Below are 15018 nucleotides of genomic sequence, written 5' to 3' on the forward strand. Positions count from 1 at the left end.
TAAACCACCACAAAACAAAAACTGCCATTAGAAAATTGCAGTTTCTTTCGAAATACACTGTGAACTAATAACACAATTTAAACCAAAATGGTTACTATGACTACAACAAAAATGACAAACTTTAACATTAAATTGTGTTTCAAGCAAAAAGTACTTTGTACTCCGTGAAAATAATTAATAAAATAAAAGTTTCTTAAACAAAATGCAATTGAAATATTTAAAAACTTTATTAGAGGGTCAGGTGGGTTAAATATTATACAAAAATACTTAAATTGTTGTTATTCTTTTTTTTAACACTTCATCAGGAGCACATCAATCGAATTGCTGGTTTGTCCTGGTCACCGAATCACAAAAAATTAGCTGTCGCCACAGCAGATCGTCATATTTTACTGTTTGATGAGTTGGGCGAAAGACGTGATAAATTCTCAACGAAACCCTCAAATCCTGCCAATGGCAAACATTCGTATGTGATACGTGGTCTAGCATTTAGTCCTGATTCAACAAAATTAGCTGTTGGCCAGAGTGACAATATTGTCTATGTCTATAAATTGGGCGAATCATGGAATGATAAGAAAGTTATTTGTAATAAATTTCCACAATCCACTGCCGTGACAGCGTTAATTTGGTTAACGTCTGGTGCCATAATTGCAGGTAGGTTTATTGGAATTTATAGCAATTGTTAAATGTATAAGAACTGTCATTCATTCAACACGTATTATAGAATGATAGGAAATTATTGCTGACCATAACTAAATTTATTTGACATACAAAATATTGCAGAATTTGTGTAATATTTATGGAATAGGTATAAGGTTTAATTATTTATGTTTATTATTAAAAAGATTTGCTTATTATTCAGAAAAATTAATGAAATTAGTATTAAATAGAAAAAAGTACGTGTAAACAGTTTTACTGTCAAAATTAATTACATATATCATTTTTAATTGAAATTGAGATACGCATAGATCGGAAACTTTCCTGTCAAAGACATTACTCAATTATCAAAAACCTAAGTGGTGAGAATATATTATTAAAAAAAAACTATATGAAAACAAAAACTCGTATATGGGCAATTCCATATCATCGTACGTGACATTTGTACACCTGTAGAGTGGAATAGATTTTGCAAAAATAAGAGTATCTGAAAAATAATTTGATCTTTATGTTCCATTCAGAGGGTACTATATTTTAAAATAATAAAAAGTTCTTTCGAAATATTTTGTCCAAAATATTAAGCGAAATAAGGGTATATCGTACGTGACATAAAACGGAACTCATTTTGATAATATGCGAAAATATTTGAAATATCCGTCATATTTAAATAAAAACAATCTTTGGATGATTTTATAATAAATAAAATTTAATATCATACGTGACATACCGTACGTGACAGATTTTTCTCTTATAATAATACAAAATATATTGTGTATATATATATATACAAAAACTAAAAAGTGAATAGAAAATATACATTCGATTTCAATAAACAATTTGACAATAGCAAAAAAACAATCAGAGTCAAATTTATTTCATACTACAAGCTAATTGGGAGCCTAGTTTTCGCCACAATTTTAGCCTAAAACATTAAAAAATTTAATATAATCAGTTTAAACTATTATTTTTGTCTTTAAAATGTTGTAATATGATCTAAATACTTTCCCATAGTAACATTTTATTATTTTCTTCTATTCAAATCATCTTGAAAAAAAGTTTCAAGGGTTTTTGTGTTTTCAGTCGTTGTAGCGATTCTCGTGGAATTGCCCATATATAATTATTTAGTTTGAAATTTTTTTCTAGTTTCCGCTCTATGTGTAGTTCTCTATGTTGTGAAAATTCTTAATGCCATTGAGAATTTCAGTTTTAAATTGAGAAAATTCCAAATGATATTGTGAATTGCAATTTTAAATTGACACAATTCAAAATAAAATTGAAATTTTCAAATTGGAATTGAGAAAATTCCAATTCAAATAGAGAATTTCAATGTGAAATTGAGAAAAATGCAAATGAAATTAAATTTTTTTATGTAAAATGGATAAAATTCCAAATAAAATTGAGAATTTCAATATGAAATTGAGAAAAATCCAAATAAAATTGAGAATGATCTTATTATATTGAGTTTTTTTACCAATACATTCTCACCACTAAAGGTTTTTGACAACTGAGTTAGGTCTATGACAGCAGAGTTTCCGATCTACGTATATTTATCAATTTCAAATTCTAAAATTCATTTGAAATTTTCTCAACTTCAATTTTAAATTCCCAATTTCATATAGAATTTTCTCAATTTCAATGAAAAATGGTGTAGGAGTGCAGAAGTTTAAAGCGACTATAACTTTCTAGTTATGGTTGCTTTAAATGTCACATTTATTTAAATTAAACCGTATCTCCAGTGATTAATTTTTAAATATTTTAACGAATTGCACTCGCAGGTATACTACACCTTTACTAAAGAACATAAAATTGCCATAAATGGCATTAAGTTTCAAGGAATTTTTTTTATTTGGCAAAATATTGTCCTTAACCTTGAAATTACTTCCCTAACTCTTTGAAAAACAAAACAGCAACACATTTACACCTACATACACTATACATATTTGTAAATATACATTTACATGTATGTCTAAAAGTCTGTCAGTGTTTTAACATCAACAAAAGTCATAATTTTTCCCTCGTGTAAGTAGACATACAGTTAAGCACAGTGGAAATGACCCATTTTCGAACAATTTGAAGTTATACTCACAATTTTCTATAGAAAAACTGTTATACACAAAATTTTGTATAGAAAAAACTAATATACGCATAACTGTGTATAGAAAAAACTGTTATACTCACAATTTTCTATAGAAAATCTGTTATACGCAAAATTTTGTACAGAAAAAACTGTTATAAACAAAATTTTCTATAGAAAACTGTTTAAACACAAATTGTTCTATGGAAAAAACTGTTATACTAAAAATTTTCTACAGAAAAATTTTTATGCACAAAATTTGTTACAGAAAATATTAAATCACAAGTTATCACAAGGCTTATAATAAAGAATTTGAACTATAGAACATCTTCTCAATAATTTTCCAATATAAAAACGAAATTGTCACTCTGTTCAAGAGAGTGTTCTGCACCGATCGAAACAAATAGTAGCCGGAAGGGGCAAAGTCTGGACTAAGGCGGGTGAGGCAAATTTCCCAACCACTTTTTTCTAAATAGTTGTTAACAGGTATTGCAACATGTGACCTAGCGTTGTCTTGATGGAATATTACGTTTCAAACGAATTAGATGCGTTCAGTACAGGTTTCTTGTGATGGTCAGATGATTAACTTAGCGATATGAATTTTTTTGTTTCGATTCGGCTAGTTGACCGGGCTTCACATAAAATATCTATCATTTTCTTTTAGCTTCAATTCGTATGGTACCTAATTTCCCTGCTTTTTGATAAATCCTGCTGCGTGCAAACGTTTTGAAATTGCTGTTTGAGTAGCTCCCAATGATTTAGCAAGTTCTTGTTGAGTTTGACTCGGAGTAATGCGTCCAATTATTGATCATGAAACTTTTTTGGCTGGTCTGGGCGATTTTTGTCTTCCGTATCAAAATCACCACTTCTGAACCGCACAAACCATCTCTAGCACTTTTAAACCGATAAAACGCATTCGCCATAAGGTGTGCTTTAGCGGCACTTTTTTTATACCCTTCACCTTCGTGAGAAGGGTATATATAAGTTTGTCATTTCCGACCCTATAAAGTATATATATTCTGGATCCTTATAGATAGCGGAGTCGATTAAGCCATGTCCGTCTGTCGGTCTGTCTGTTGAAATCAATTTTCTGAAGACCCCCAGATACCTTCGGGATCCAAATCTTCAATAATTCTGTCAGGCATGCTTTCGAGAAGTTTGCTATTTGGAATCAGCAAAATCGGTCCACAAATGGCTGAGATATGAGAAAAAACCAGGACAACCTCGATTCATTAATATAGACAATATGGATATCTAATGATAGATATTTCAAAAACCTTTGCAATGACGTATCTAACACCATAGTAAATTGGATCTACAATGGGTCAAAATCGGAAAAAATATTTTTTAACCCGATTTTTTTTTCACCAAAAGTTTATTTTCGCTAAATATTAAAAATAAATTGAAAAAACAAAAAAAAAATTTTAAATTTTAAAAAAAAAATTTAAAAAAAATTCAAAAAACAATTCGAAATATTTTTTTTCCAAAAAATTAAAAAACTGCAAACAAAAATAAATTTGGTTACCTAAAAAATATTTAAAATTTTTATTTTGAAGTACAATTTGGTGAAGGTTATATAAGATTCGGCATAGCCGAATATACCTCTCTTACTTATTTCAATTAAAGAAGTAAAGCTAAACTTTCCCCACTTGACGCTTTGTTGGCACAAAATTCGACATTTTCGAAGCAAATAAAAAAACTTAGTTTTTTGCACTATAATGTTCAATAACATGGCGAAACTTTCTATGCTAAAAAATAAACTTGACTAACAGTACCTACTTCATCGTTCATTTTTATATAGCAATTTCCATACAAAATTTGTTATATAAACCTTTTTAAACTTGAAAATCAGATTAAGAATAAGACCTTTAATATTTCTTAGGTGGACAATATTCACTGTGAGTAACTGTATGTAGTTATGAATGTACAAGAACAAGCACAACTGAATAATGAAGCCACTATTCCAGTTATTCTTTAAGAGTCAGTCGCTCAGTTTTTATATAATTTTGAGTGTTTTTCTACAAAAATTTTACAATTATTTTCCTTTCGTGATTCTGAATCAGGCCCTAATATATAAATCAAAGTAAGAACCAATTTTTTAAAAAAATTCCTTGCATCTCCCTATACAGCAAAAACAACTAATTTCAGTCCTTAACTTACAATAAATACATTTTGTCAACGGCATAATTAAGTTTATTATCATTATGATCGTCATCATCATCATCTACATGCATTATTATCAAGACATTAACGTCGTGCCTCATTTATGTTTTAACACATTTTCACTTATTTAATTTTCTATATTTCCTTTACGCACACAGCTACACTTAAAGACATACGAATGTAGTATGTCCTAGTATTTGAAATCCTTTGAGAATCCTTAATGTACTTATGTCTGTCTGTCTATAATTTTTGCCTAGACAAATGCAATCGAGTGAGAAAACTTAATTAAAACAAAACACTGGAAAAATACTTTTTATAAGTTCATAAAGAAATACATTTTAGCAAATGTACGAAAGTCAATTATTGCTTGAAATATATATGCACAAGTAGTTAAATACGGTATGGAAAATAACAGATTTGTTTAAAAAAAAAATATTACAAAATTAGACAAGACCTGCATAAATTAGGTCATTTTTGTAGAAGTGTGAATAATTTTTCGCAGCTGATGGATCAACTTTCTAATAGAGGATTCGACGATATTGGTCGGCTAACGATTAATTATTGGTAAATACAGCTTATGGATGCAATCTGAGGAAATACATTCGTTGGCTCTATAAGTTAGGACTAGCTACTGAGTATAATCCGACGAGATAAATGCTTAGGCTAACGATTAATTATTGGTAAATACATCAACTCTCATCGGCTAACTACAACTTATTGGCTATGACTAGCTAATGAGTACAATCCGACGAGATAAATGCTTCGGCTCTCGGTCGGCTAACTACGGATTTTAACTACAGCATTAGTACGAAGTATGAACTATGGCCTCGTCTACTTATACTTTGTTACCCAGAAGCAAACTCAGTTATAAACACATCTCATAGACAGTCTAATAACCAAGTGCTTGTAAAGAAACCTTCCTTGTAAAGAAATTCGCTAATAACTTGGCCAATAAGCGTTTAATCAAGAAAAAGAGCTCGATCTGTGATCACTCATATTTCTGACAAAAAATCTATTTTTTATATAAAAACTCAAAATATCTAAATTCGCTAATAACTTGGCCAATAAGCGTTTAATCAAGAAAAGGAGCTTGATCTGTGATCACTCATATTTCTGAAAAAAAATCGATCTATTTATATAAAAACTCAAATTATCTAAATTCGCTAATAACTTGGCCAATAAGCGTTTAATCAAGAAAAGGAGCTTGATCTGTGATCACTCATATTTCTGGCCAAAAATCGACTTTTTTATATAAAAACTCAAAATATCTAAATTCGCTAATAACTTGGCCAATAAGCGTTTAATCAAGAAAAGGAGCTTGATCTGTGATCACTCATATTTCTGAAAAAAAATCGATCTATTTATATAAAAACTCAAATTATCTAAATTCGCTAATAACTTGGCCAATAAGCGTTTAATCAAGAAAAGGAGCTTGATCTGTGATCACTCATATTTCTTACAAAAAATCGATATTTTCTATAAAAACTCCAAATATCTAATTTCGCTTGTAACTTGGCCAATAAGCGTTTAATCAAGAAAAGCCGCTCGATCTGTGATCACACATATTTCTGACAAAAAATCAATTTTTTATATAAAAACTCACAATATATAAATTCGCTAATAACTTGGCCAACAAGCGTTTAATCAAGAAAAGGAGCTCGATCTGTGATTACTCATATTTCTGGCCAAAAATCGATTTTTTTATATAAAAACTCAAAATATCTAAATTCGCTAATAACTTGGCCAACAAGCGTTTAATCAAGAAAAGGAGCTCGATCTGTGATCACTCATATTTCTGGCCAAAAATCGATTTTTTTATATAAAAACTCAAAATATCTAAATTCGCTAATAACTTGGCCAATAAGCGTTTAATCAAGAAAAGGAGCTCGATCTGTGATCACTCATAATTCTGGCCAAAAATCGATTTTTTATATAAAAACTCAAATTATCTAAATTCGCTAATAACTTGGCCAATAAGCGTTTAATCAAGAAAAGGAGCTTGATCTGTGATCACTCATATTTCTGAAAAAAATCGATCTTTTTATATAAAAACTCAAATTATCTAAATTCGCTAATAACTTGGCCAATAAGCGTTTAATCAAGAAAAGGAGCTCGATCTGTGATCACTCATAATTCTGGACAAAAATCGATTTTTTTTATATAAAAACTCAAAATATCTAAATTCGCTAATAACTTGGCCAATAAGCGTTTAATCAAGAAAAGGAGCTCGATCTGTGATCACTCATATTTCTTACAAAAAATCGATATTTTTTATAAAAACTCCAAATATCTAATTTCGCTTGTAACTTGGCCAATAAGCTTTTAATTAAGAAAAGGAGCTCGATCTGTGTTCACTCATATTTCTTACAAAAAATCGACATTTTCTATAAAAACTCCAAATATCTAATTTCGCTTGTAACTTGGCCAATAAGCGTTTAATCAAGAAAAGCCGCTCGATCTGTGATCACACATATTTCTGACAAAAAATCAATTTTTTATATAAAAACTCACAATATATAAATTCGCTAATAACTTGGCCAACAAGCGTGTAATCAAGAAAAGGAGCTCGATCTGTGATCATTCATATTTCTGATAAAAAATTTATTTTTTTATATAAAAACTCAAAATATCTAAATTCGCTAATAACTTGGCCAATAAGCGTTTAATCAAGAAAAGGAGCTCGATCTGTGATCACTCATAATTCTGGCCAAAAATCGATTTTTTATATAAAAACTCAAATTACCTAAATTCGCTAATAACTTGGCCAATAAGCGTTTAATCAAGAAAAAGGCTCGATCTGTGATCACTCATATTTCTGGCCAAAAATTTATTTTTTTATATAAAAACTCAAAATATCTAAATTCGCTAATAACTTGGCCAATAAGCGTTTAATCAAGAATAGGAGCTCGATCTGTGATCATTCATATTTCTGATAAAAAATTTATTTTTATATAAAAACTCAAAATATATAAATTCGCTAATAACTTGGCCAATAAGCGTTTAATCAAGAAAAGGAGCTCGATCTGTGATCACTCATATTTCTGAACAAAAAACGATTTTTAATTTAAAAACTAAATTCGCTAATAAGTTGGCCAATAAGCGTTTAAAATCTATAGCAGTATTGTCTATAGAAAATCTTGTGTATAGCAGTATTTTCTATAGAATATCTTGTGTATAGCAGTATTTTCTGCAGAAAGTCTTGTGTATAACAGTTTTATCTATAGAAAATCTTGTGTATAACTGTTTTTTTATAGAAAATTGTGCATATCTGTATTTTCTATAGTAAATCTTGTGTATAAGAGTATTTTCTATAAAATATCTAGTGTATAGCAGTAATTTCTATAGAAAATTTTGTGTATAATAGTTTTGTCTATAGAAAATCTTGTGTATAACAGTTTTCTCTATAATAAATCTTCTGTATAACTGTATTTTTATAGAAAATTGTGCATAGCAGTATTTTCAGTTTTATCTATAGAAAATCGTGTGTATAACAGTATTCTCTATAGTAAATCTAAAATCTGTAAGTTTTTTTTAAAGAAAATCTTATGTATAACAGTTTTTTAAAGAAAATCTTCTGTATAACAGTATTTTTATAGCAAATCTTCTGTATAACAGTATTTTTTATAGCAAATATTTTGTATAACAGTTTTCTCTTTAAAAAAGAATGTTATAAATAATTAAAAAATTTCTTCTCCAGGCCTCGATGATGGCAAAGTTCGTGCTCTACACTGTAAGAATAATAAATCTCAAAGTCTATATGGTGCCGATAGCATCTGTATATCATTAGCGCCCAATACTAAAGGAACCGGATTTCTATCGGGCCACAATGATGGCACCATAATACGTTATTTTCTAGCCGAAGATGGCAATGAATCATCAGGACGTGTAATACAACATCCTGTACCACCATTTGCATTGGCCTGGCCACAAGGTGGTTTCTGTGTGGGTGGCTGTGATCAACGTATAGTGTTTTATGATACAATGGTAAGTACTATAGAAGGACATTTAAATTTTATAAGTACACAAGAAAATTTAAATAATGTTATGTGAAGGAAGAGATACTCGTAAAAAAAATAAGTAAATGTGTCTGTTTTACATTTTCCCCATTTTTAGGGCAGACAAATACGTACATTTGATTACTCACGTACTGAAGGTGAACGTGAATTTACTGTTGCTGCTTGTAGTCCCAACGGACAGGCTGTGGCATTTGGCAGCTTCGATCGTGTACGTATATTTAGCTGGAGTCCACGTTTGTCGGCATGGAGTGAGAGTGCTACCAAGGACATTAATTTCTTGTATACGCTGACATGCTTGCTCTGGAGACGTGATGGTGCCAGGTAAGTACTTCAACATATACTTACATACATTAGTGGGTAGCATCTTTGTCTCTGTTACATGAATATTAGTGATGTTAACAAATTGAAATAAATATGAGATTGACATTCTACATTTCATGTAAATAGTGGTGTAGTTCACTATATTATTTGGAAAGGCAATCAATTGGGATACTGAGAAATTAAAAAATATTGCAATATCATGACTTGGAAGTAAACTTACCCTAAAATTGTGTTTTTGGGGAAAGTTTTCTGCAACGCCTATGTGAAATTTCATGTCAATAGGATCAGCCAGTTAAAAATTGCAGATTTATTTCCAAAAATGTTGATTCTACCCCACTGTGCAATGTTTAATTTCATCTATAATTTGTAAATTATTTAAGGTTGGCCATGTCCAGCGTTACTGGAGCCGTCATAGTATTCGAATCCGTCTTGAAACGCACAATATGGCAAGATAAATTCGAACTCATCTTTGTTGCACCCAGCCAATTATTGGTGCGTTCCATGCAAGAACCCCATGATCAACTGACCATAGAATCTCAATTGGGTTTGGAAATCGACGATGTGCGTATAATGGGTAAAGATAATTATCTAGTGGCTCGTACAGAAGAGTCTCTAATACTTTGTGATTTAACGAGAAATCTGGTTAGTGAAGTACCGTGGACTGCTTCGGGCAGGCACGAACGTTTTTATTTTGAAAACCCCACTGTATGTTTAATATTCAATGTGGGCGAGCTGAGTTTGGTGGAATATGGAGAATCGCAAATATTGGGTTCTGTACGCACGGAATTTGTAAATCCTCATGTTATATCGGTGCGTTTGAATGAGCGCGGTAATACCAGGTGGGTTAAATCAATTATAGGAAAGCATTTATTATTTTAAATTGTTAATTTTTAGGGATAATAAGAAGCTGGCCTTTCTTTTAGATGCCAAAACAATTTGTGTGGTAGATTTATTAAGCCAAATGATTATTGGCCAAGTTAATCATGAGACCAAAATCGATTGGATTGAATTAAGTGAAACAGCTCACAAGTTGCTGTTTCGTGATAAGAAAATGCGTTTGATTTTAATTGATATTTATTCAGGCAAAAAGCAGACTCTGCTTAACAATATTTCCTTTGTGCAATGGGTTCCACAAAGTGATGTGGTGGTGGCTCAAAGTAATAATAATTTGGCCATTTGGTATAACATGGATTTGCCCGAACATTTAACCTTGATGCCCATACGCGGTGAAGTCTTGGAAGTTGTTAGGGAAGGGGTGAATATAAATATTTATTAAGTATATAAATCGGTAATAATTTGTTTTCAAACCATTTAAGGGACGTACCACAGTTTGCTCCCAGGAAGGACCCACTGAACACTCTTATCAACTAGACGAGGGTTTGGTGGAATTTGGCACAGCCGTTAATGACAGTGATTTTGGCAGAGCCATACATTTTCTGGAAACTTTGGGTGACAAACCGGCTGCCAAAGCCATGTGGCATAATTTGGCCATTATAGCTATGGAGGATGGTAACCTAAGAGTGGCCCAACGTTGTTACGCAGCCCTGGGTAATGTTTCAAAGGCATTCTATCTAAATGAAATGATACAGCAAGCCGATAAATATGAAGAAGCCACTCTATCGCCAGGCATTATGTGTCCCGAAGTACGGGCTAAATTGGCTCTGCTATCCTCGGATCTTAGATCAGCCGAAAGAATTTATCTAGAACAGGGTGATATTGAAGCCGCTTTGGAAATGTACAAGAAATTACGTATGTGGGATGAGGCCGTAAGTTTGGCGGAAAGAAGGGGCTATATGGGTTTGCAGCAATTAAAGGATGAGCAAATGTCATTTCTACTATCAACTGATCAAGAGGAAAAGGCCGGCCAGGTGCTGGAAGAACAGGGAGAGGTGGAAAAGGCAATGACACTTTTTCTGAAGGCTAATAAGCCAGCTAGAGCGGCTAGGTTAGCTTTGAAGGTGCCACATCTCATGGATGATCATCCCTTGATGATGAAAGTCACCGAGGGTTTGGTTAATACGGGTAAGTTAATTAATTCATCATTACCTAATTACACTATTCGACAACCAAAAAGGGTTTCTTGTGCAAAACTTATTTTTTCTATAACTTTAGGATTGATTTTGTACGAGGAGCCCTTCTCAAAAATTGTATTTTTTATAGTAGTGTTATTTATAACTGATTCCTTTTTCAGAGCTTTACGAAATGGCTGGCGATATTGCTTATCGTCTGTCTCGACCTGAGGCTGCCTTGACTTTATACCGCAAGGGTGGAGCTTATGCCAGAGCTTTAGATTTGGCTCGGAAAATTTCGCCTGATGAGGTAACCTCCCTGGAAGAAGAATGGGGAGATTGGCTAGTGGCACGCAAACAAATGGATGCCTCTATAAATCATTACATAGAAGCAGGAGCCACACAAAAGGCCTTGGATGCCGCAGTTGGTGCCAAACAATGGCGTAAGGCAGTGCAAATTGCCAAGGTTTTAGATGAACCAGAAGAAATTCAACGTTATGCCCTGGATCTATCCAAACATTTAGCCTTTTCCGGTGATATAGATGGTGCTGAGGACTTGTTGGTAAGAGCCAATCTCTTTAAAGAGGCCATAGAACTTTTAAATCGCAATGGCAAATGGGAAAGGGCCTATGCTGTGGGTGAAAAGTACCTAAAATCGGAAGAAATGCATGATTTATTTGTCAATTTGGCAGCTGGTTTGGAAGAGCAGGGCAAATACCGTGATGCAGAAAAGGTACTGTTGGCCGTTAATGAGCCCGATTTGGCTATAGCCATGTATAAGCGTAGAGAGCTTTATGATTCTATGATACGTTTGGTAGAGCGTTATCACAAAGACTTGCTAGAGAATACCCATCAACATTTGGGCCGTACTTTGGAGTCTAAGGGAAAGTTCAAGAATGCCGAAGTTCATTATTTGGCTGCAGGTGATTGGAAATCTGTGGTGCATATGTATTGTACTGCAGGACGTTGGGAGGATGGCTACCGGGTGGCTAAACAAAAGGGCACTGATGGTGCTAGCAATCAAGTGGCCTATATGTGGGCCAAGTCCATGCCTGTCGAAAGTGCCGTGAGGCTTTTAACGAAATTGGGTCTTTTAGATACAGCTGTGGGTTTTGCTTGCGATTCTGGACAATTTGATTTTGCCATGGATCTGTGTCGTTTTGCTGGAAAATCCACTGATGAGGTGCATCTTAAAATTGCCATGTCTCTGGAAGATGAGGGTAAATTTGAACAAGCCGAAGCCGAGTTTATCAAAGCCAATAAACCCCGTGAAGCTATACTTATGTACACACATGCTGGTGATTGGAAGGCGGCACTTAATGTAGCCGAAACTCATCTACCCGATGCTGTAACTGAAATCCTTATAAGTCAAGCTAATGCGGCTTTGGAAACTCGAAATTTGGCCGATTACGAGTCTTTGCTATTGAGAGCACAACGACCCGATTTGATTATAGAATATTATAAGAATGAAGGCATGTTTGATGAAGCTATACGAGTAGCAGAAGATCATGTTCCCTCTACTCTAAATGATATCAGACGTTTACAAGTCCAAGAGGAAAGACGCAGTGGTAGTGGTCAACCAAATGATTCGAGAGCTTATCTTCAAAGGGCTGCTGAATTTGCCAGGAAAGAAGATTTTCGCAAAGCAGCAGAGTGTCTAATGCAAATTGATACTACGAATGCCGAAGATACAGCCACTATTGAAAGGGCTCTCTTAAGAGCAGCTGAGATTTGTAATCAATTTCTGGAGGGCCAAGATGCCATGGATATTGCCAACCAACTGGCTCCACGTTTACTGCAAATCAAACAAATCGGACCAGCTGCACAGCTATTTTTGGCTGCAGACATGCCCAAAGAGGCAGTCGATGTCTTCATAACAGCCGAACAGTGGTCTAAGGCTCGAAGATTAGCCAAAGAACTTGATCCTGAGCTAATGGCTTATGTGGAGTTGCAACAAAAGACTCGTCTGAAGAGTGAGGGCAATGTGGAACAATTGGCCGATATAGGTAAAGTTCTTTCTGTTTTATAAATGTCATATATTCTAACAATATATAATAAATTCAGATATTGTTAGTGCCTTGGATATGTTGGCCGAACAGGGTCAGTGGCAACGTTGTCTGGATAAGGCCAAACAAATAAGTTCACCGGTTTTGCAAAAATATGTAGCTATATATGCAGCTCAGTTAATACGAGATGGTGATTGTATTTCCGCTTTAGAACTATACATTAATTATGGAGCTCCTCCAATCGAAGCAAATTTTAATATTTATACACGTATTGCTCTGGATTTATTTGCTTTAAGAGAAGAACAATTGGTGGATGGTATTTGGAAGAAATTGAGAGATTTTCTTTATAAGCTATTGCAGGTGAGTTTGAATTCATATTTAACCATATTTGACACAAATTTACATAAATTCTTTTAGTCTCTTAAATCCTCGGACTTTTCGCAAGCTCCCATAACCGACAACATGGAGCAATATTTATTAATTGCCCACTACTATTGCACCAGAAGTGGCTGTCGTCAGGTACAATCCTTACAGCCCATAGCAGTTAGATTATCTATAGCTCTTTTACGTTATACCGATATAATACCGGTGGATAAAGGATTTTTTGAAGCCGGCATGGATCTACGCAATGCCGGTCGCGAAGCAGAAGCCTTTGTTATGCTCAATCACTATTTGGATGTATGCGAAGCCATTGAAGAGGGTTCCGGCAATTTAGTAGATCATAGTGATTTAACATCAACCGATTTTCCCAGTTCAGTACCATTGCCCGAGGAAATACATTTGAAAAATGATCCCGATCTACACGAAGAAGTAAGAGAGTGGGTGTTGGCTGTGAGTATGGATCAGCAAGTGGATCAGGTAAGAGTTTGATTAGTTAAAATCTAAAAAATATTTTCAATTCACTTATGTTTCAATTTACAGGTGTTGCCTACCGATGAGCGTGGCTTATATGAATCCAGTTTGGGTTTAAATGATGTGGCCTGTATTTTAAGTGCTTATCCTGTTAAGGGTCGCCAGCCCGTGACCTTTCAGTCATCTATACGTCAAGCTAATCGGGATGTATGGAGTAAATTTTCGGTGGCTGTTAAATTATCGCCCAGCAGTGAAGTGGGCGATATTATACAATTCACAGAAAGGTGGAATGGCTTGGCAAATTTTGTAATGCATTGAAATAAGTTAATGGTTTTTAATGTTTAATAATTAGTGTAGTAATGCTTACATTTTGATGTTTCTAGTGAATTTGTGAACAATTCAAATATGCATTCTTTGGATGAACTACAATAAATCTTAATTAAAAGTATATTTTGTTTAAAACTTACATTTTATTTAAGGCGCTTCAGTTTTGCTCCTGTATAGGTTTTGCCATACATTTGTAAAATTATTGGAAGTACTGGAACAATGATTTTGGTTGACTGTTAAAAGGTATAGCCGCCCCTGTTCTCTAAATCGAGTGGTTTCAAAAACGAATAATGGACGATTTGACGTTCTTCAAATCGCACGATTTTGTACATTAAAACTAGCTTGTTTACTCGAAAGTTTAAAAAATATTAAATAATGTGGTTTCGTTTTAAAAAGGAAAGGGTTATTCAGATTTTGTTTTCAGAACAGAGCCGAGTATTCATGTACAGTAGCCCAATAATGTAGACTTTATTGGGCTACTGTACAGGAATTCAAATTAAATTTCTTTCGTTGAAAGCTGTATTTGTAAGTTAAAAGTAGTGAAATATATTTGTTAAAAAAATAAATTCACACTAAAAAAAATTAAAACAACATCA

General features: G+C 33.3%; 1 protein-coding gene across 1 annotated transcript; it reads left to right on the forward strand.

Moving 5' to 3' along the window:
* The first annotated feature begins 202 nt into the window (after window positions 1–202).
* On the forward strand, window positions 203–14494 carry Oseg2 (intraflagellar transport protein Oseg2). Its single transcript, XM_065503724.1, has 11 exons — window positions 203–241; window positions 306–651; window positions 8589–8875; window positions 9005–9228; window positions 9609–10067; window positions 10123–10483; window positions 10545–11250; window positions 11420–13243; window positions 13302–13603; window positions 13661–14101; window positions 14165–14494. The coding sequence occupies exons 1-11, from the start codon at window positions 203–205 to the stop codon at window positions 14411–14413; spliced, it is 5238 nt and encodes a 1745-aa protein (XP_065359796.1). The 3' UTR covers window positions 14414–14494.
* Window positions 14495–15018: the final 524 nt, after the last annotated feature.

Source organism: Calliphora vicina, chromosome 3 (genome assembly GCF_958450345.1).
Source record: "Calliphora vicina chromosome 3, idCalVici1.1, whole genome shotgun sequence".
In the NCBI taxonomy this organism is placed as follows: Eukaryota; Metazoa; Arthropoda; class Insecta; order Diptera; family Calliphoridae; genus Calliphora; species Calliphora vicina.